The sequence below is a fragment of the Podarcis erhardii genome, assembly GCF_964252035.2.
Source record: "Podarcis erhardii genome assembly, chromosome: 2".
NCBI lineage: Eukaryota > Metazoa > Chordata > Lepidosauria > Squamata > Lacertidae > Podarcis > Podarcis erhardii.
In genome coordinates, this window is record NC_138498.1 from 72,274,095 (window position 1) to 72,298,265 (window position 24,171).

Here is a 24,171-nt window from a genome sequence, read left to right on the forward strand (position 1 = left end):
TGACTTTTAAGAAACTTGACTCAGAAGTCTCGTCTACAGATAAATACTCCGACCTTTGCCGAACTGCCTTCCCTTAAGCAGCATTACTAGACAGCAAGCAGAGACTATCTGAAGGGGCAGGTCCTCAGGGATTCTGCAAAACTCCCCTCCAAAAACACACAAGTTGACCTGCTCGACCCTGCATCAAGAAAAGAGACCTCTTGGCTTTCTTTATGACCTAGGCTAAAAGCACCACATTACTCACAAGCAGAAAGCAGAGTGCCACAGCATGTGTTTGGGAAATGCAAGCTGAACTGAGAGGAAAAACCAACACACTGTTAAAGGAACAGGTGTGCTGGTTTCAGCTGCCTCTATCCTCTCTCTCTTTTTTATCAATTGAAATGGAAAGACGGACACTTTTCCTCACCGGCTGAGATGGCTCGTCTTAAAAAGCCAGTAAGTTTTCTCCTAGTGCTCGCACTAAGCATGACATCCAGAACAGAAGAACCCTTCAAAGTATACATGTGTGATGGAAGCCTCCAACTCTTAGCATGGTGGTCTGCTGGCAACAATACCAGCATATTGTGGAGACAGTGGATTGCTCATTGCTAACTTAGCAAGTGAATTGTAGACACATTTAACAATGGCTGCGAGACTGGCAAAGGCGCCTCATTACAGAGTTAACGAGCTGCGTAAGCACATTTCAAAACATAATTTTCTTCCCTTAGAAAACATATATTGTTCAGAAAGCCTGGATAGCTCTCTTCATTTTAACATCCCTCGTTTCTGCGGGCCCATCTGTGTTTTGACACAATATTTATGTTTTCGTATGCCACAAAACGGCATTTGATGCCGAAATCTAAATAACTATTCCACAGGCAGATGTGGGACATTCCAAATGAGTAAAAAGGCAACAAATAATCAAAGTCTGAACTGCTCAGCAGTATTTCTGGAAAACAAAAAATAAAATAAAATAGGCCCACACAGAGCCAACGTTTCACCCACTTTCTCTGTTTCATCAACGGAATGTTCCCTTTCTCCATTAGCTGCAGGCTGAGGCCACAACCTGGAAAAGCGTGCATGCCTCCAACTCTTAACACACAACCTCAACAATCCCACAGGAACTATGTGGATGAGCTTTGCCCCTGTAACAAGGCTCCCAGGTATCTCACGCATAAGCCAGCCATCCTGGTCAGCCATGCTTTCTGTCACACTAGGAAGGGAGTTTTATGCATGCACATGGACTTCTAGCAGGAGGGTTTTCCAAAGCAAAGAGGAATATGACGGCACACAAAATAAAAGCTGGAAGTACAGCTACCACCATGCTTTAAAGAGCTATACATCCTGGAGGCATAATTAACTCACTGCTCATTTTGAATAGCAGTTCAGCCAATATACAATCATATCTTGGGTTGAATATGCTTCATGTTGAGCACGTTTGAGTTGTGCTCTGCGGCAACCTGGAAGTAACGGAGCGCGTCACTTCTGTATTTCGCTGCTCGCGCAGACGCTCAAAATGACGTCATGCGCATGCACAGAAGCAGCGAAAAGTGACGTGCGCATGCGCAGACGTGTCGTCGCTAGTTACGTTTGCTTCTGGATGCAAACGGGGCTCCAGAACGGATCCCATTCATATCTAGAGGTACCACTGTACATAGGCCTGTTAATTGTCACATTTAGTTTAGCCCTGATTGAGTGGCTTTGGAGGGTCACTCAAGTCTGCTACATCTTGTGGTTCCCCACACAGAGCAAAATGGCATGGCTCAAATGCTATTTAAAGTTCAGAATACGTTTACCCCAGCAAAAATAAAATATCCAAGGAAAAGTCACTCACTATGCAGCAGAGTCATTCAGCTGGTACTCTCGGGAACGATTAAAACAGGCCTGGACTCCGTTGTCTGACCACAGCCTCCTGATCACGTTGGACAAGTCCTCTGGCATGATCCCCTGCTCCTCTGCAGTGCAAGAGAGTGCAAACAACTGACGGGCATCATCCTGCAGGTGAAAACAAAACCCAGGTGGTTAGGCCCTTGAGCTCTCCTTGGCTCATCTGCAGAGCATCACACTGAAGCTCACATTCCACTCCCACACCCCTCCCAAGAGGGTCATCCCAGGGGAAGTGTGCTTTAGTGCTGAGCAATGGAGTAAAACATTCCCTAGGTGCAAAGCAGTTGCCCGTGCTGAAGGTGTCAACATCTCTGCAAGAAGCCAGTGCTTAAAGACTTTATTGATTTAACAGCACTAAACAAAGCTGACATCAGGTAAACAATTTGATGGTCAATACAGGAACACAATTACAGCTTATCTTCGGTTGCAGAAACTCTAGGGAACACCTAGTGGAAGCATGAATTTGCTGGTAACTTGACAGCGGGTGGACCTGAGCAGGATTACTCTGGAAAGGCAAAATTTATTTGGTGCTATCCACTTTCCCTTCTCAAAGACACAAAACAGAAAAGGAAGACAAACTGGCAAGGTGCCAAATGCCTTTAATGCAATGGTCAGGGAACACTAAGAATCAAAAATTAAAAGCAAAAACAAGGAGCAAGAATTTTGAAGATGTGTCGCTTGTCAAAACAGCTCATTCGATTACAAAGACAAAGTATCCATGATTAAACTATTGTGAGTCTAAGCCCAATTCAGATCTCTTGGTAGAGGTGTGGCACTGCCGAAAAATTGCTCCCTTGTGGCCTGTTTACATCCTGACATGGTGACAAATGGAAGATGGGATCACCCACAAACACTCTGTTCAAGCAGCTGATTCCCACTCCAGCGCCGCCTCTCCTTACGAAAATCCAGCTGCTGGTGTAGGAGTAACAACATGAATGACGAAATCCCATGAGGTTGGAACGTGCTTACACTGAGGATGCCCAACCGCAACAGAATGGCCTTCCGTGACTCTAACATGGCAACACTATTGTATGGACTTGACTGAAGGTAGCTGCAACATTTTGGGGCAGAAGTCGAACAACACATGGGCCCAAAGGATGGGGAAGGCTGTAACAGAGAATGCTGTGTGAATTAGGTACTTCTGCTTGATGGAGATGTGCAAATGCAAATACTGCCTATTGCTATACTACCAGAAATTGGTCTCATAAAAAGGTCACTTTTACATCATCTGCTTTAAGGGTCAGAAAATGCACATTGTGGAAAATGGATAATGAGCCAGGAGCACCACTCACACTGTCCCCAGTCACAAAGGTTTCTCCTTATCAAATCTAGAATGGCGCTCAGAGAACCAAAACTCTTAAATTTATCCTTAAGAGGAAAGCCCATAGCTCAGTGGTATAGCATCCACCTTCCACGCTGAAGGCTCCAGGTTTAATCCCCAGCATCTCCAGGCTGGGCTGGGAGAAAACCCTCTCTGAAATCCTGGAGAGGCACTGCCATTCAGTGTAGACATTACTGTGCTTTATGGACTAGTGGTCTGGTTCAGTACAAGCCAATTTCCTATGGTTTCTTCTATAAACATGACTTGCTTGGGTAGAAGTCTGGAGAATAGAAGAGTGAGGTAGGGTTGATAGCCATATTCAAGTACTGTACCTGAAGGGCTGTTTTCTCCTTCTCTGGAAGGTAGGACACAAACCAATGGATTCAAATTACAAGATAGAGGAGATTCCGACTAAATATTAGGAATAATTTTATGACAGGAAGAGTTGTTCCAACAGCGGAATGGACTGCCTTGGAAGGTGGTTTTTAAGCAGAGGTTGGATGGCCAGTTGCCAGGGATTATTATTTAGTCATGATTCCTGCATGGCAGTGGGGGGTCCCTTCCAACTCTGCAATTCTATGATTCTTTAAAAGAAGAAAAGGAATATATGAGGTACTTTCCTGCTGTGTGAATATTTATTCAATTTGACTAGTGGCATGGACGTGCTCATTTTACTAATAATAAAAAACATGGTTGTTCTAGTATTTTAGAAAGTAGCTGCTACGGACATTCACCTTATTGACTACAAGAAACTTGCTACCAATAGATTAAAGGCAATCCACTCCAATTAGTTTCTGGGCAAAAGATCAACCTTATTTCCTTACAACTCATTGTTATACCCTCTAACAAATTCAATCTGGCACCAGCCAGTTTCTGCAACTAGACAGCACTGACCTAGAGAAAAAAGTACAGTGGTGCCCCGCAAGACGAACGCCTCGCAAGACGGAAAACCCGCTAGACGAAAGGGTTTTCCGTTTTGGAGGCGCTTCGCAAAACGAATTTCCCTATGGGCTTGCTTCGCAAGACGAAAATGTCTTGCGAGTTCCTGCGGGGGTTTTTCCCTCTCCCCCCCCTTTTCCTAAGCCCTAAGCTGCTTATCAGCTGATCCGCTGATAAGCCGCTTATCAGCTGATCTGCTAAAAGCCGCTAAACCGCTAATAGCGCTAATCCGCTAAGCTGGCAATGGGCTTGCTTCGCAAGACGAAAAAACCGCTATACGAAGAGCCTCACGGAACGGATTAATTTCGTCTTGTGAGGCACCACTGTACTTCTGCTGCATTTTCTCCCGCTTTTCTCTTTGATAAACTTTTATTTTTATTATTGCATTTATATCCCACCTTTTCTCCAAGGAGCTCAAAGTAGTGTCCACGGTTCTCCCCTCCCTCATTCAATCCCCCACAACACCCCTGCAAATTAGACTTAGCTGAGATGCCTGCATTGTAGGGGGGTGGACTAGATGGTCTATCAGATCCCCTTCCTATTAAGGGGATGAATCTATGAATCTATGACTGACCCAAGGTCACTCAGTGAGCTTCATGGCCAAATGGGGATTTTAACCCTGGTCTCCCAGGTCCTAGTCCAACTCTAAACAGTATACCACACTGGCTAATCCCTTCACTCCAAGGATCCTTTCTATACGTCTAGCTTTTATGCTGATACTTAAATTCTGGGTTCATCAACCTTCATAGCAGCAACACTAATGGCTCACCTCACCCACCCCACTATCACCAACAGCCCTGCACCAGTTCAGGAGATTTCCATCCTCCACCAGAATGTTTTGCTTTTCTTAAATGTCTGGATCAGTCCCTGATTGGCAGCCATCAGTCAAGCTGGTACCCCTAGTTGCAACATCCCAGACCTATGCCTTCAGCCTTCTTCCCATTTTTAAACTTAGTGGTGAAAGTTCCCCTCAAAGTTTAATTTTCCTTTCTTTCAAACTCACTTGCAACTGAAAGTCACTCCCAACTGTTATGATTTGTCATGGATGCACATTGGGAAAGGGGATGGGGCAGCGGGATGCCAGGGTCATATCAGATTTGGGCTAAGAAAAGAAGAAGAGAAAAGGCAGATGCCATCTGCAAAATATATGGCACTCTGAATGCAATACATCTTTTGGTCGAAGTATAATAACCCTGGGACAGAATGGCTCTTCCTCATTGAATAGCAGGAACCAAACAGTATGTTCCATCTTATGTAAACAGATGCCACTTCTGCTGATAGTGAACAGCCAGAAGCACTTTCGGATGGGCATAAATCTGACTCCTCTTAGCAGGTTTGCAAAAACTCTGAAGATGTTGTAATTATTTAAAAAAAAACAAGCAGTGTGCAATTAAAATACTTGGCTTACTTTTCTCCCTGTACATGCAAGTCTTAATCCAAACTGCTCAGGCAGCTATTGATGAAGAGCTGAGATACAGCTTTCCACTGTGACAAGATTCCACAGGGTTGTTTGTGTGTTTTTTTGGTGGGGTGGGGTGAGAGAGAGAATATAACATTTCATACTCAGAAGAAACATTAGAGCAGTAGAGTCTTGCAACCTTTTTGGACCCGAGAACGACTGTGGAGAGGAATTCAAGCCGATTCTCAAGGCTCCTTATATACAGATTGCTAAAAGAGGTGCCCTTTCAGCAGCAATCTCTCACAAACATTCAGCTGCATATACAGCACAGCCCTATTCCAAGGCCTCTCCTTTCATCTCCTCCAGTCAACACACTGCGAATCCCCCCCTCCCCTCTGCTGCTCACGGCTCCACTCAGTTGCTTAGGTTACAGGTCGGTTGCAAACTGCTATAACCTTTTAAAAATTGCAACATTACATCATGTATGCGCACACACCCCTTTCAAAGGATGTGTCATCACATCCTTCCTCCATATTGTTTATGGACAAGTTCTTATCCAGGGGGATTCTGTGGGGAATTGCTTGGGAGAGCAAAAAACAGAATTCAGACAATGAACAGCTTTCTGTTTGTGTACATTATGATTAATACTTAGGAAGTCGTCCAGAACCACAAAGAGCTACGTTGCTGCCCTTCGCTGCTTTTAGACTGACTAAGTGGTCCGTGTACAAAGATAAATGCAAAAGGGCACCCAATGTGAGTTTTGCCTGGATTGAGGTGATGACCAACAGCCTGTTGTTACAAGCTCACTTTAGCTTTCCACCAGTCTGATCTGTAATCTATAGTTATTTATGAGATGTCCACACTCGCTACATTTCCCCTTCTGCTGATTAACAGCATTGTTTCTGTTGTAGCTCTGCTGACTTGAGCCATTCTGACAGCACAGACAGATGAACCCAATCAAATGCAAAAAGCAACAGTATTGTCGCATTTTAAAGATGAATGAGTTAATTATGGCACAAGCTTTTTTTGTGGACCAGCTTCAGCTTCATGAGATGCACAAAATGTTATCTAAAGTTTGGGGGGGGGGTGGAGCGTAACCATGTGTCCATATACCTGAACTCAGGATAAGACAATTCGTGCATCGGATGAAGTAGTGTCTAATCCACAAAAGCCTTAATAAACGAGTTAGAAGGTGCCACAAGACTCTTTGTTGCTCTTGCTGCAACAGGCGAACACGACTACATTTTCATTGTAACCAATATGCTTCAGTCAAGACGTTAACAACTTAACAAAGTGTTGGCACACTGTCAGAGGACTTTGCATCAAAGTCACCCAAGTTCTATGTCTGGGCGTGAAAAGTCAATTTCTGCAACACAAATGAAGCAGTCAATTCGTGTATGCACAGTAAGCGTCTTCTGACTAATTCTCTGATTTGATAAAAAAAAAAAAAGACAGAGGGGAGGGATGATGGGGACGAATGCCTCATACCTCAGGACCCCTGGGATGCCCCATTTGAAGGGAACAAGCACACTTTTCAATTTCAGTACTGGGTGTAGATGTCAGGAAGGATTTTGAGGTCTACTAATATGATTAGAGAGAGCCAGTTAGCAAGAAGGAGGGAGGGAAGGAAACTCACTGCTCTGGCAGGGTCCCCAAAATCGATCTGCAGGTTCCCCATCGCTTTGATGATAGCCATTATGGACTGAATGGTGTTGCTGTAAACCACTGCTTTGTACTGTCGGCACTCCTCTTCTGAGTATCCATCCTCATGGATAATCCTAGAAAAGAAGAGAACGATCCAAAATGTCAGCATGTCAAATGCAAGAGGCCTGCAATGGATTTCAAATTTTTGCTGCATTCCTTCTCATAAAATATTTGTGCTAAGAGAAGTCACTAGCAGTGGGTGCCCCATGCGACAATACTACAGCATAAGAGCAAGTGGAGAGAAGGAAAAATTCAGTTAAATTCAGAATATGCCGAAGGACACATTCCCCTTACGTGACAAATTCCCAACTCAACCCATTTCAGAAACTTGCTTTGCCTTCGATTTGTAGAAGTGTCTGGGTGGGTTCTGGGGGTTACTTCCCCCTATTTGTGGGAGAGGGCAGTGATGATAAAATAATGCAAGCAGGTTATCTGACACAGCTCACTAATAGTAGTATAGAGACAACTACGCTGTTAAGTTAGGGGTTGGGAACCCCAGGCTCAGGAGAAGTGTCCTGAGTCTCAGAGTACATGTCTGCAGGCAACACCTCTCACTGGCCCTGCTCCAAACCTCCTCGAATGCTTTTCCTTGGCTGGAAACTGCCCCCTGAACTGTGATAATGGCTCTTGCTTGCCACACCCACGCTAACCATCCAGAGAGCTAACTGCCTCTGAAGTGTCCAGAAACTTCAGCTGGTGGAGAATGCGGAAGCCAGACAGTTAACCAGATTGTGTAATTTCCTTCTTAAAACAGCTACACTAGTTTCTGGTTCATTTCCACACACAACTAAAATTGCTGTTTATGACCTAAATAGCTCTAAGCTTAGGAACAGGATAACTGAAGGAATGTCTTCTCAATAGTAAATACCTTACAAAAAACCCACATGTGCCAGCCAATTTCTGAGTATCTCTTCATGGGGATGGAGGGAGGGCATTTTCTGTGGCTGCTCCCAGATTGTGAAATGCACTCCCTAGACATGTCTGCCTTGCCCCTCCGTTGATGGCTTTTCACAGGAGTATGTTCAGACAGGCCTTAACCTTGAGATAAATATTTTTCTTTCTTTCTGGCATATTGTTTCTACCACCATTTGTATTGTTTTATTAGTATTTCATCTACTCCTATGCTGTGTTTTAACCTCACTTTATATTTATTGCTTTTTATTACTGAATTTGATTATTTTGGTATTTATTGCTGCTGTCCAGCTGCCCTGGACACAACTAACTGAAATATGGGAATACAGCTGTGAGCAGCAGCAACAACAAGAGAGCAGCTCTCTCTCAACCAGAAAACAATCAACTATGGCAATCACACAAGTCCAGGCTAGGAACCCAGGCTTCACGATAGCAGCAGATTGAGATCAAGCTTTTGCCTCCCTGGGCTATTTTCCTAATAGCAGAGCTGAAATTGACTTGTGGTCTGCTGTAGCTGCACTGCTGCTAGGAAGGCTCTGAAAGGCACACCAGCTGAGAAATAGACCATCTGCTTGTCGATTTAGCCAGAGGCAACAATTCAATTCAATCAGCGTGAAAGAGAAAGTTTCTAACTGGCCACATTGTTCAAAGCCTGAATCTACTCGGGGAAATGGGGCCAGTTGCAACTGGCCCGGCTCAGCTCTAGGATACTGCTGTGACGAGCATCATAGAAATGCTTCAAACCAGCAAAACCCAGCGCGACAGAAAAGACAACTTCTCAGCTCATCTTGCTCTACGCTGAGCGCAATTCCATGACAGGAGGCCAGCTTAATAGACTTAGTCTCATTCCTCTGCCAGCCACGACCAACAGAAGCAGAAAATATAAATTAAAATGTTCATTGTAAATGTAACAGTTCAGATGACTGTTTATCTTTTTGAAATTCCAGTAACTGCTAAAGGCCAAAGACCCAATATGCTGGCATGATACATATAAAGTGAGGAGTGTGTGGGTGGGTTTAAATTAGGGGTTGTCTCTTCCTAATCTATATGGACAGCCAAAAGAATAATTATTCTTTCCGCAGCCAGAGAAAGGTTTTAGACAATGCCCAAGAACACCCAGAGAGTTGGCTGAAAGGGTAATCTTTCCCTTGGCTTAATGCTTCAGTTTCCTACTTGCTGAAACTGTTCCAACTGGGATCCGGGTTTATAGGATAAGTCAGTAGGGGGAAGAATTCAAAGCTCTCTATGTCGGCTGCCTCTCCACCGTCAACAGGGTCTCCCCAGCAGATCTTAACACCCAGACAAGTCAATGTGGGAGGAGGCATTCAGATATGTGGGTACATGCATTTTTCAAATATCTTCATCTCCTTGAAATATTAAAAGGCAGCTTGCCCTTCAACTACCAGGAGATTTACATTTTCACTTTGAAAAGTTCACATATTTCTCAAAATGCAGCAGGTTGAGGAGTTTGTGCCACATATCCAAAATTAGGCACAATCTAAACAGCAATTGAGTTGTAAACGGCAGCAAGTACATTTTGTTTTCTCACCTCCTGATCTTATGGAGAATAAGTGCCACGATGGAAAGCTGGTAAAGGCTGAATGGAAATGCAACGAGGATTCTGTACTGCTGCTGCTGCTAAAAGTGTACTGCTAAAAGTGTCCTTCCACCACCTTCTTGTTCCAACAGGCTTTTGGGAAATGACTGTTTTTAATTAAAGGGCTGGTGCTGTTTTTATTGTAATGTTTGTATGTTTTCAACAGACTGTATACATGCATATAGTTTTAATTATTTTCATATATAATTGTTTGTTTTTTCTATGTTTTAGTGGCTCTTGTTTTTATTTGTAGGTTGCATTGACCCGTCAAGGAAAAAGGTGGGGTATAAATATTTAACAACAACAACAACAACAACAACAACAACAATACTGTACAATTAAAGATCACATTTGTAGCTGCTACTGATTTTTAAGAGTGGCTCTTCGCTCTCTCTGTTCTATAGAAAAATAAGACAGGCAAAATATAATTCCAACATGGAATTAAGGAACATGGAAAGAAAGTAGTAAATAGTATTATGTATGCATAGCAAAAATCTGTGTCTATTCTGGTGGGTGGGTGGGTGGGTGGGTGTATACACAGGAATGGGGAACCTGTGACCTTCCAGATGTTGTTCAGTTACAACTCCCATCAGCCCAAAGTCAACATGGTCACTAGTCAAGAATGATGGGAGCTGTAGCCTCATCTGGAGAGTCGCAGGTTTCTCATCCATGGTGCAAAGCTACAGTTGGCCACCAGCTAATTATGACGCTTATCATTCCTTTAAGGTTTAAGAATGCAGGAAGCAGCCACTGAAATACCACCACAACAAAGCGGTGAACATATCAATGAGAACTCCTACAATATTTGAACAAAGAAGAATGCTTACTTCATCTGTTTTACGATTGTGCTCTTCCCAGACTCTCCTGCACCTGTAGAAAATAAAGAAAACTTGTAAGATACAGGCCTTTGACTCTGGCATTCAAGTGTATAACCCCCCCTCCCCCAGCCTCCTGCATTCAGATTCAACATTAGGTCTGATAATTGCTAGCTCTGGCAGGCTTGTTCTGAGAACCTAGTTTTAAACCGAGGCTTTCCACTTAGTTTAGGAGAGTTACCTGGATTGGTTTAAGTTAGGGTTCACAATGGTCACATGGTTGCCAAACCCAAGGGGGGGGGGAGTGGAGTAAAATAAATTTGCACAAGACAGGAGTGGTGCAACGCCTACAGCGAAATGCCATTCCCTTAGTCCTGCTTTCACTATTTTACGGAGCTCCAAAAAAGAAAAAATGGAAAAGCACACAGTTTCAGGATAGGAGATCCACTATGAGAGACAGCCACCAAGAATGCCAAGATAGTTTCCTGGACTTACTGCACAAAGTGAACACCACATCCATTTCTGAAATACAAAATGCATTACATGCTGCACATCAGAGAGGATGGATTTCAACAGTGGAAATCCCTAATCCCACAGATCTGGTGACTATAAGATACATTAGTCTTAATCAGCAGATCTGATTTTTAAAAAATTGATCCAGCCAGTCCCCACCTTGGCTAAACCCTGAGTAACAACCAAGACAAAAGGACTTAAAACAGATGAAAAGCAGAGACCTATGTGTGGTACTGAGCATCCTGTCTCCTCGTGAGACTTTCCAGTGACCACACGTACGCCAAATAGTGTGAAACTTCACGAGACTGATAAAGAAAGACTCTGGGGAGATGATGAATATTTGTATTCCTGCCAAGTTCACGCAGGCACCCAACAGCAGTTCTGTAGATGCCTGCCAGATTCTTCACCGTGGTATCAATATCTCATAATCAACAATGCCAAAGGCTGCAGAAATCTGAGGCTCAGCCATCACGTAGGGCTGCATGTGCTGCACAGAGCTGCTTTGGCTTTGGCGCAGGCAGCAGAGCCTGGTGGCGGCTAGCAAACAACCATTCTACTTGAATTACCTCATAGGCTCCTATTAAAATACAATGCTGTGCACTGCTCCCGGGGGGGGGGGGGGGATACGCAGTGCTATAGTTTCCTCCACCCCTAGAAAAATAGAAAGAGACAGCAGCACAGATTTGCTTTCAGCAGCGTCAGGTAGGTTTCATGCCATCTGGCTTGAAGCCACGTTCCTCGAGAGCCAGAAGATTTAATACATAAGAGAAAGCAGAAGTAGCAAGACAAACTGCACTTCTAAGAAATATAGATGGCCCATGAAAGATTAGATACAGGCTTGTAAGCATTTTATTGATTTACGTTATTGATTCTATTTATATCCCACCTTTTTCCTCCAAGGTGGCGTACACAATTTCTGCCCTCCTCATTTTATCCCCACAACAACCCAGTGAGGTAGGCTAGGCTGAGAAAAGACAGTGACTAGCTTCATGATTGTGCGCGGGTTTGAACCCTGTTCTCCCAAGTCTTGGTCCAACACTCGAACCACTGCACCTAGTGGCAAGTTACAAATCACTTCCAAGTAATCAGGAAGAAAAGTTGTTTTACAGGAAATAAATAAGATGTGTTGTTGTTGTTGTTAATCCTTTTAGGTCACCAGAGTAGCAAAAAGCAGCAACTTGTGAGGAGACCAGCTAGTGAGTACTTCTGTAGGCTAGTAAAGAATTACTGGTATTTGTAGAGCTGCATTAAACAGGCACAAAGCTTTTAAGAAAACAGCCCTCCATTAAGAAATGTAACAAAATGCTCTTTCTAGCAATGCAAAACCATTTTTTCCAGGATCCCGACTTTTATGAAATCTAGTGGTTACTGATGCAGAGAAAAATATCACAAATGGAAATGCCACATGCCTATGTAAGTCTGAGAAGAGCACGTAGAAGCTCAAGGGATTAGCTTTGTCCATACGTAACCATTTTTAAAATATAGCTAGTAGCAATTCCATTTCTCATCCAAGAGGGAGAAAGGTCACAAATCTGCACCCTGTACAAAAGTGACATCCCATCTGGCACAAAGGTTTTGGCAAGCTGCTTTCAATGTAATAGTTTTTATGATCAGGCCTGAATATTTGCATTCTTATCTCTATTTCTCATTTTAAAAATGCTAAGCCCTTATGGAAGTGGAGAAAGGAATGAGATCTTAACTTCAATCCAACCATAAGGGGTCAGAGGTCAGAAGGTGAAAAGTTTTTACAATAAGGGCTCACAACTTTAGGGACTGGTGTACCAATGTACACACAGCACAGACAGTGTGAGCAACACTCAATGCCTTAAGGACAAAAAGGAACTCTTAATGAGGTAGTCACATGACAAGATGATGATTGATGCATGATCAGCTGCAAGTACTCTTTCATAGGGGCTGTGAATTCATGCATGCCACTTATGCTGCAATCCTATATACAGGTGGGAGTAAATCCCATTAAACTCAATGGGTCTTACTTCTGGGTAGGTATGTATCAAAGCGTACTTTCAGTAAGGCTTTTGACAAAGTCCCCCATGATACACACACACACACACTTTTTAAAAAGGCATGAATGCAGACATGGACTGATGCCCACAGTAATTACGTTTCTGACAACAGGAAGGTATGCAAATATTCTAGAAATTGGTCCCATACAGCAGAATGCCACAAGATGACTGGAAAAGAGCTGCCCACTCCTCTGTCCCATGTAGCCTGTGCAACTATAAAATTCTTAGATGCCTTCAGAGAAGAAAATCTGGGAAAGCAGATAAGGTTTCTTCACTAAGATCCATCCACACAATCATATATTATGTACGGATCGTTAAAGCTCTGTGGGGGGTCACTCTCTGCCCCAGTTAAGCCTCACTATTAGCAGGAGGGATCTTCTTACTGTGCATCCTATTAACACGTTCACTAACAAGCTCAGATCTGCAAGCTGGTGTTTGCAATGGCACAGCTGTTCAGAAGCTTCACGAGATCTCTCAATCCCAGCCCCTCAGACAGGGAAGTAATCCAGCTGGTCAGGTTGCAGTTAATTACTTCTAAACTTGATGGAGGAAATGCTTTGGCAGCCTAGTGACAAATTTCAACTTCAACAAGCACAATCTTCTTCCGAATATTTCATGGTACCATTTTGCAACATGAAGCATGAAGTTGAACCAGAATTCCCACTTGCCAACAGTGTAAAAATGTCCAGCTTTCGGTCTATGAGCAAGTCATGCTGCTTGTCTTCAGTCGCTTACAATTGCCAGCCAAACCCCCAAACAAATCGGATTGTTGAAGACAATTCGTTCCAGCACCCACAAGCACATGCGGCGACAAGGACCAGCGCACAACGACACAGTGTGCATTGTTCCCTGGGGGTTAACATTCAGCCGTGGAAATAGGCTTAGAGCTGAAAGCCCAGCACATGAGAACTCAACATTAAACAGAAAGCTTTTAGACAACCTCAGTAGCTGCAGCCTGGCTATACAGCCCAGAGACACAAGAGAAAATAGGGGGATTTATGCTTCAGATTAACCCTTGCTTTGCAGAGATGAAAACATGGGCCGGATAGATAATGCACTGGGAAGAAGTGGTGAGGGGAAATTGAAGCATTCCTCAAATTCTTCTTTTAAAATAAGCTGAACTCTGTGAGTCGATTCAAGTGTTAGAACTAATTATGATTCCTTATTTGCAATCTCTGAATTTCTGTTTTTTGATACAAAGCAGTTTATCCTGGACATCATCATCATCATCATCAAACATATGGTCACTGTTTGCAATGGCAAAAACTGTCATTCTGCAATTGCAAAAACTGTCAAACTAGATCGTCCCACTTGGCTGTGCTCAAAACCTGTTGTTGGTAGGAAAAGGTGTGTTATTTTAGTTCATTTCCCAGTAACACTAATTAATGCACATGAGCACTAACAGCCTGGTAACTGAAGGTTCTCTGCCAGGACAGTATTATCTGACACACTCCTTTGGGGAAGGCATGCATGTTAAACTAGTTCCTCCCTGGGCTACTGTGAACATTAGTAACCTCACTGAATTTGAAATATGCATGGCTTTCCCCAACATGATCTAATTTATGCATCATCCCAACACCAAAGGATTCTTATGGAAGAAAGGATGTGAGGTCATCCATTCCCCTCAGCCATGTGATTTATGCCTACCAATGAAAAGAGGCCATCTTTTGACTTTTTGAAAAGAACTCATATGTTCTTATTCTTGGTTTGGGTCTTCCTGGCCACCCAAGCTGTAAGAAGCATCTGAGCATGCTATTCAGAGGCTGACAAGGTCTTCAAGAGCCAACTCTGCAATGATCTGGAGAGGAAAAAACTCTTTAAACTCAGGAAGGTTATTCACTAAGGAGAGGAGTTGTTCCTCCTTGGGACAGCAAGGCCTGTGATGACAGCTCCCCAAATAATTTGTGCTCATTTTTGCCTAGACCTGTCCAGTGGAATGGATGACCTAGCTGCACAGAAGTGGAAAGATTTTGGCAGGCCTAGGAAACAAACTAATACCAAATGCAGGAAACTGTCATTCATAGCATGCCTTTACCTTAGAAAACAAGGGCTTCCCATGCTTTCACCTGTTATTGCAAGTGAGTGAGTGTCGTGATGCTTATGCATAGGAATAAACATCAGAGGATTTCCTGCGGTCACTCTCTCCTGGTCAGGGTGGGTGGGGGCGGAGGGCACCAAGAGCTGTCTCTCAGGCAGCAAGCACTAAAACAATAACACTACATTTAATAAATGAAGAGCTGGCTTGCAAGAACCCGTGCTCTCTTCCCCAGGCAGCATCTATGGGTAGAACTGGTGCCTGTCACAATACAAAATAATGAGCAGAGGACATGCTGCAGACACTATCCACCACACTGTGTCAGCTCTGAAGATCAAGCCAGCTGGCTTGCTAGTGGGGCCAGCACAGAACCACAGCTGCTCCAGTCCTTTCAAGAACAGCAATTGTCTCTAATCTTGGTTAGACACCCCAGCGGCAATCTCCTCACCCCTACCAAGGCCAAAGGTCACCAGATGCTCCCACAGGCATCCTGCTGTCAAACTGACTGGTACAAGGAGTGGGGTTGCTTCCAACATGTGTTGTTTTTTAAAAACTGTTATTCTTGCCCTTCATTTTATATACTGCGAGCCACTTTGCACGCCATTTTGTGGGTGGAAAAGTTGCTGCCAGCTTATTTGTATGCCACTTTACTACAAAATTGTGCCCAAAGCGGCTCATAAATGAAAAAAATAATAAATACAACATTTTTAAAAAATGTATTAAGAACAATTAAAAATAGCCTTAATGTCAACAAATGCATAACATAAATCCAGACATCATAATGTAAAACAAAAAATTTAACAGCCTAAAGCGAAACAGGAGAGAATAGTATCTAACACAAAAAAAATGATAATATATATACTGTGCTTGAGGGAGACAGACACTGAGTTGTATTCAACATAGCTTTAAAGCAGATCATTACCATCAGCAGAATAATTCCTCCTTGTGCAAAGGAACTTCTCCTCTCCCTGCATTCTCCAAAATATACTCAGGGTTTTCCCCAACATTCCAGAGCAGATGGTGCAGAGGACACATGACAGGAGGAGAAGAGGGGAATCCCATTGGATTTGGCTCCCCACTGTTCCCAAAGGACATGACCCAGGAGCTGACCACTATTAACTTGCAGGCCTTGGCTGACACTAGCCTTCCCCAACCTGGTGCCCTCCAGATGTTTTTGCACTACAATCACCAGCTGTGCTGGCTGGGACTGATGGGAGTTGAAGCACAAAAAAGCTGGAAGCCTCCATCTTAGGGAAGGCCTGTCTATGCAATGCCTGTTGCAGGAAAACAAAAGCGAGCAAACTTCCTAACATTTCCAGCGAAAAGATCCAAGTTGTTTCATTTGGACTCAATCTGTCATGTTTTGTTTCTTATTATGACATTTGCCAGATTAAGGATGTGAAGCTTCAGAACTACAAAGGTGGCTGTGACATTAATTTGCTAGCATTTGCTAGAAAACAGGTATGTTATAGAAGTTGCTTCCCCAAGGATGTTGCTTTCCACCCTTGATTATTATAAATCAGCCTTCGGGCAAACTGTATCTTCTCACCAAGCTAGCAGTTCTTCCGGTGAGAGGAATGACCATGAATGAAACTTATTCAATCACAGGAATTTGCAAGCAATTCCACAAATGACCGTCTGGTTCCAGCCAAGCAGAGCACAAATAGAAGCCCTGGAGCCTGGTCAGCTAAGACTGCCTGGTCCCTTTCCAGGTGCTAAGTGTCACATGCTCATTCATGGGTGGCCAAGCAGAAAGATAATCAAAATGAAAGAACAAGAAGATACAGCCAACACAAATGAACAGTGAACTTGCCATTTCTGACCAGGGAGAATGACAGAAACCTGAGGTTGCCCACAAATCAGTAGGTTTTGTACAACAAAGGAAAACATTCCCCTAATACAAACCAGCTGAGCGCAAGTCAAAGTGACCCATAAGGTCACCGTTCTCCTATTCCCCATTTCAGACAACCATTTCATTCTGGAACTCGTTGGTCTGATCTTTTGAGGAAGCTGCTGAGAGCAGTTGTGCTTTTCCCCCAGGAAACAAGTGCCAGAAACAAGAATAGCAGAACCAGGGGTAAGACAGTTGCAATATGAGTCCAGTGGAAAAGCTAACTCTTCACCATATTCAACTGGCTTTGAAACACATAGGACAAAAGGCTTCTAAAGACCACACTTCATTAAAATGTTTACTGTACCGCCAAAAGATGCCTGCCCCAAACCAGAAGAGGACAGAAAATAGTTGCAGGAAAGCTTTATTGAAATGTCTGCAAGACAAGGCCTACAACCCCAAACACAGGGAATGGTATTATTGGAGAATGCTTTCCTTCTTGATTTTCCTTCCCACTCCATTAGTTTGTTCACTAGTGCTAATCTGTGATGAAGCACAGAGAAGCTGTCCAAACCATGAGAACAAATTGATGTTGGGTTCCTGTAGGTTTTTTATTATTATTCTTTTTTAACTGGCTGTAAGAGATGACTGGCTGATGAATGAACATTAGAAATTATGTACACATGTAGATATGGAACAGATTCATTCAATAGCACATTGGTAGGAATCATACCTAATGAACCCTGTCAGGGTTCTTGTACAATTCCCCCCCCCCCCATTTCCCCACATTGGCTCTGGGGAGGTCAGGAGAACCCTGGGACAGCACAGGGAGGGGATCATTTCACCTGGCAAGCTGAAATGTTTGCGCAGATGGAACATTTGTAACTGAACAACACCCAATTCCAACCATTGCAGATTTAAATTTATCTTGTGTTCAGAGTTATAATGCATCTTATCGCTCACCAAGCAAATCCATGGCCTGAGGAACACAGGCCCACAGACTGAAGTGCCTCCCCCAGACAAGATGTGTTATTTATAGTTTCAATTAAGGAGCTATATGCTCAAAGTCAGCTCCTGTTTACAATCCCAATACTATGCATATTTACTCTGAAGTAAATCCTATTGAGTTTATCAAGGCTGTTCCTCTCAAGAAGGAGTGCACAGAATTCCAGCCCTAAACACATAGGAGTTAAGCTTCCCTTTACATCCATTACCATTATCTCCCTAGGGCAACAAAGTTATCTAAAGGGGGCTGGGCCACTGATGCTGTTACTAATAAAAATGATATATGACAAAGGTAAAAAGTGTTTTTAAAAATTACTTCCCTAAAGTTACGCTCACATCGAGCATTAACCTTGAGGCTTATTTGCCTTCCTCTACCATTCAAACTGAGGGCAAATCCAAATTTTGGATCCTTAAATGGTACTGTTTTCTCACATTTGATTGAAAACACCTCTGTATGAAAAAGCCGTATACATTTTGTTGTGGTATAAAATCAGGGGAGGGGGGGCACTTTCAAGCAAGTAATTTCCCACCTGAACACTGTTGTCATATCACTGTGTTAGACAACCACACAGACTCAACAGCTGAATGTCTGATTCATACTCAGGAAAGAAACTGGAGTGAAGAAGGAACAAGAAGCATGGAAGCTTCTTTCTAGAGAAGTAATATTCTTAACTCCCACATAATTTGCTCATGTAAATGTTATGTCGCCTTCCCATTTTTCAGAATCATTCACCGAATCATTACAGTTGGAATTAACACAGGAAAAGCTATCTGAAAATAAACTATCAAAATCAGTTTTACACTGTACTGTATTTACAGCTTCTTTTGAAAAGCACATAGCATTATTACTGTTCAGTTTTCTGCAACCGCCAGGCACCGTTTTCTGCTCTGCATTAAGAACCTTCTTCGTACTCTTGCACCAGTATACTTCTTCACTATGATTTTGCCAATGGTAACAAATGCAATTGCTCCTATCAGCAGAGAATCACAGAAATCCAACAAGGATTCAGACTGCAGACTGCCATATTGTGCTGACCTATCACAATGACTGGATAATGATGCATTTTTAAGTTAAGTCTGATGAGTGATCACAGGTGCTTGATCTGGAGACACACATGCAAACACACAGCCAAAAGTTGGATCCTTTAATGACAGATCTACTAGTGCACACAGAAGCATAAGAAAACAAGCTGACAAAAATGGTTTACAGAGAAGATTTCATGCAGACTTGAGAAGCAAGATAATCATTTACTCAAGCAGTTGAATGCCTCTTTTTTTATTTGCATTAGCGTCTGGTGTGGGCAAGACACCTAGATTAACATTAATAACCTAGGGTGTGCGCATTTTTGAGATACCCAGAGCAATAATTAAAAAGCCAAGAGGTCAAGGCTTCTAAATGAACCAATTGCAAGGAAGGGAGGAGGAAGTTTAGCTTTGCCAATCTATTACCTGACAAGAGAGGAACTGCTACTAACCATCTAATTAGCATCAATTGTGACTTAGGTCCTAAGCACAGAGAAACTGTAGAGGTAGCTACAGAAAGCAAGATATCAATTTATCCTGCCTGCTGTGGCCACATTGATTTTAATATGTTTTACAGTGAAATCTAGCAGCCCCACCCCCCAAATTTATTTATCATAATATAAACTTTAATCACCAGCTATACTTCTGGTGTAGTTAATGATATATGCCTGAAAGCATTTCTGACATAGGGATGGGTACATTATTACATTATTGGGTATTTATCACCTGATTGGTGGATTCTGAACATGTCTCCCCTCTGCTACGGGGAGTCCTGATAAAATTATGAGCTGCAAGGCTACTCCTTTTAACAGAGGAGATGTGGTCACATGCCTGTTTGCTGCACAAAGGAAGAGCTCTTCTAAGTGCTGATTCAATTACCAGACGGTGCTTGCCTGAACAATATTTCATTTGTTATGTACAAAATTGGCTATATAATTATGTTGATATTGTAATTATCTAGTCAACAGCAAAGCTGCTTCCTAAACAACATACAAATTAAACTCTCTCGACATTTGAAGTTTGCCACCAGCAATGACAAATACAGGGAAGTCTTCTAACTGGAATCCCGCTGGGACCACACAGCATTTATCAGCAACGGTGTACTTTGCTGGTTCTCTCCACAGACTGATTGCTGAGCCACTGCCTACAATTTGAACAATTCATCCTGAAGTTCTTGCAGTTCACCACATAAGATACAGGTGATCAGCACTCAACGAGAAAACTGTGTTGCAGCAATTATATTGCTGCTTAGCTCCCTTCCCCTGCAAACTCATGCCGCACTTCCCAAATGCAAGTTCTTCTACGCTTGATCTCTAGCGTACGAAAGCAACTTATGCACACAATGCTGCACTGGCCACAATGGACACACAACTTCAGAAAACAGCTGTAAGAAGAAATGGGCACTAAATACACCTTCAAACATAACACCCTTATTCTGAAGAAGCAATTCTGAATCCATGGAAACAGTTTTCCTAAAACTAAGTGAACACCCTTTTAGGTGTCCTTTTCCGATGGTATCTTCTGCAGCAGTGATGGCTAACGGGTGGACCTTATACAACCAGCTGAAGGCTTTATGTGGCCCTCCTTGATATGTGAAAGGTGGCGGCAACAGCTTTGGGGAGGACTCCCCTGATTTCTGACCCCTTTTCTTTACCTTTTCCCATAATTCCCACTGCTGTTGTGAGTGCCCTGCTGTTATTTTCAGATAATTCACAGTGCATTCTGTCCAGCATTCCCCTGCCCAAAGCAATTTGAGTTGCTTTTAAGTGTTGCTTACTTCAGTGTTCAGAGTGCTTCTACAGCCCTCATGAATAACTCACTTCTTCAGCAGTTTCGGCTACCACTGCTCAGCAGTTGGCTGTCATGCTTTTCCTGAGAAAGATAAGCCTACACAATTTGTCCAGGGAGCTGCTGCAAATATCATGCAGGCAGCACCTGGACAAGCTGAAGCATTGCAGCAAGCAGCTTCACACTTTCAAAGGTGGTGGGGTTACCAGTGAGTAAGTCAGCTTAATAATCAAAAGTGCTATTTGATCTTCCTCAAGGCTGTTAAGTAAAAAGGCAGCCAGCAATGCCATGCAATGCATGTAAGACTGAATGAATGTGGAGGAAAGTAGGGGGAGTTTTTGATGGTAGAAGAAAATAAAGGTAATGTTGTGGGGAAATTGATCTATTCAATGGAGCATAAATTGCCGGGCTGATGTAGTCATTTAAATTAATTAGGGGAAATAGGAAAAGGAGGGTGCATAAATTTATCAAGGTGGAAGGCAATGAAAATAATTTTGGAGAACATAGTGACAGAAGGGGTACATTGTTGAAGCACAAATTGATCTTTAACTGTTAAAAATATGGTGTGAATTGTATTGAGAAAGGGATAATCATGTGCACCGCCTTGAACTCCTTGGAGGAAATATGAGGTATAAATGAAATGAATGAATAAATTAAATGGGTGTGTCTTAACAGTCACATCACTCTGTTCCTAGTTTGCTTGCACAATGTCTGCCCTACTGACATAGACAAACACACACAAATATTTATCATGATTGCTGTGTTTTTCAAAAGAATTGACACCCCTGCTTTGACATCCCACCCCCACTTCCCTGGGAGGGTTGGCCAAGATGAGTCAATGTGGCCCTGGGCCCAAAACAGGTTATCCACCCTTGTTCATATAGAGTAAATAAAATGCTGCTGGGATTTTCATCATCATCATCATTATTATTATTTTGAATATAGCTAATAATAATAACAACTAAATGCTTAGGATAAAAAGCTACACATATCAGGCCCCTCATCAGATGAAGCAATCAAGTTATTGCTTTGTGTGTTTGTAAAGAATTGCCACCAGATTGTGAGTAACTGTACCTGGTTTGGCTGGCAGCACCAGTTAGCCCCTTCCTACAGAAATAACAAACAACACTGTGTGTGTGTGTTGACATGCATTTTGAAGTGGGCGTATGGACAGCAGGTAGATCTTGTAGAAAGTCTTTATTATAGGGACAGATGGTACCAGCAATGTAGAGTAGAGTGCCCAGGGTCTTTCTAGTAAAGCAGAAATAAAATCAGGCCTGTCACAAATGGGGTTTTAATTGATCCCCCAGAGATGAGATGCCACCAATTCGTATTGAAACAGACCATATGTTTTCTAAACACACACCCACACACCCACACCATTTTAATTAGTCACGAGAATTCAACAGAACACAAGACACTTTACTGAAGTATTTATTATGTCGCAGAGACTTCTACTCAATAGATAAGGAATTTTGATATTAAATATCAGGATCTATCAATATACTGTATACAATTTATAGTTATGCATGTGCTCTCTTAAAGCTCCCACAGAGTTCTTCAGTTTCTCAGTCAATTTAGTTCATAGTACATGGATTCACTATGTGATTTAAAGTGAATCTGGCATCAAATTCAAGGAAGACAGGTTTTCTAATGAGGCTGCCTTAGCAACGTGCCAAAGACAGGCGCTTTCCTCAAACCTGTAAATCGTTTCTTCGTTACAAACTGAAAATTGGTATCATTGATCAGGAAAGGCCTAGGTGAACAAGTCTGCATTCAGGAGGCACTGAAAACTCTGCAAAATTGGTGCCTAATTTTCTATTATTATCATTATCATCAACATTTCCGGAAGGAGACAATTCCACAAGCTAGAGACCAAAAGGGAAAAGGTGGCTCTCCCCCAGTTGTCACCAGACTTCTTCAGGCTGCAACAAAACCAAGAAGGCCTCATCCTGAAAACTCATTAAGCAGACAAGTTTGCATGGGCAAAGGCACTCCTCTTTCAGGTAACTGGGTCCCAAGTTGTTTTTGTATGTGTTGAAATTCCATGGTGAGCTTACCGTACACATGTATTCACCTTAACTGCAGTGCACATGAACACTTTGAGTGCACGACAGGGCTCAGGGTAATTTTTGCTTTCTGTTTCAGAAGCTGGATTTGCACACCACCTATTGGCCATTAAATAAAGCAACTGTCCCCACCCACCCACCACAATCTCACACTGTGCACAACAGTGTTCGAAATTAGCCAGGCGCGTTTTGCGGCTGGCGCAGGTCCAGTTACTGGTGAACGACATCTCCATCTGGCTGTTCCCTCCAGCAGAAGTGCTTATTTACTGCATTTCTAGCCCACCTTTTTCTCCAGGGAATACATGGTTCACCCCTTCCCCAGTTAATTCCTACAATAACCCCATGAGGTAGGTTAAAAAGCTATGACTGGCCCACGGTCACCCACTGAGCTTCATGACTGACTGGAGATTTGAACCCTGATCTCCCAGGTCCTAGGTCCAACACCACTACACCACACTGGTTTCCTGGAGTACTTCTGCCATGGGGCAGCTATATAAATTACGAAGGTAAATAAATACGGGAAAAGAAAAATGTCAGAGAAGGATCTGAAATATTTTCCTTGAAGCTTGAATTTGTCTTATTCTGGATTGTTTTATTTGATGTTTTAATGTGTTGTAAACCACATTAAAGAGATTTTTTTCCTTAAAAATATAAAGAGGTATAGAATTGAAATGAATAATGATAACAATAATAAACCCCATCAGAGCAGGGGGTAGGGGTGCCTAGACATTTTGTTGTGGCGACCATAACCTAGGTTTAAGGTGCCATTTGGCAATTAGCTTATATATCTTAGTTTCTAACATCGTGTACAACGCTGGCTGGCTGGCCCTTGTATCAGGCAGGAAACAATTCCCTCCTTCCTTTTTTAGAATTTAATTTGAAACAAAAGCTAGAAGCAATGAATAATTGTTTATTCAGTCAGTCACTTGGGGAAAACCACATGTTTTTGTGGGTGTTTTTCTATAAATAAATAAAAAAAGAAACACTGGTAGTAAACAACGCTACCATCCAACCTAGCACAGTGGAGCTTCTCAATAACAGCACTGAGCACAGGTCTCTAAAAACCTTTGTGCCCTGTGTTAAAAGAAAAGATCCTCTTGCATTTTCCTCACTGTAACCTTTCCCAACCTGGTGCCCTCCAGATGTTTTGAATTACAACTCTCACCAGCTTCAAGCAGCAGAACAATTGACATCAGGTTAGGGGAGGCTGCTGTGCATGCTGGGGGTGATGAGGCCTGTAGTCGCAAACATTTTGGAAGGCACCAGTTTAGTGCACTCCCATGTGGCAACTTACCCCAAATAGACTCCAGCAATACTCCATTTTATACTT

At 42.7% G+C, this 24,171-nt stretch overlaps 1 protein-coding gene across 1 annotated transcript in view; it reads right to left on the bottom strand.

Moving 5' to 3' along the window:
• Nucleotides 1-24,171, bottom strand: part of GNAI2 (G protein subunit alpha i2) — a 126,141-nt gene that overhangs the window by 43,472 nt on the left and 58,498 nt on the right. The window contains exons 2-4 of the mRNA XM_081851344.1: nucleotides 10,566-10,608; nucleotides 7,162-7,303; nucleotides 1,814-1,974 (exon numbers count right to left, since the gene is read on the bottom strand). Of these exons, the coding sequence (XP_081707470.1) occupies nucleotides 1,814-1,974; nucleotides 7,162-7,303; nucleotides 10,566-10,608 (346 nt within the window). The remainder of the gene's footprint in view (nucleotides 1-1,813; nucleotides 1,975-7,161; nucleotides 7,304-10,565; nucleotides 10,609-24,171) is intronic.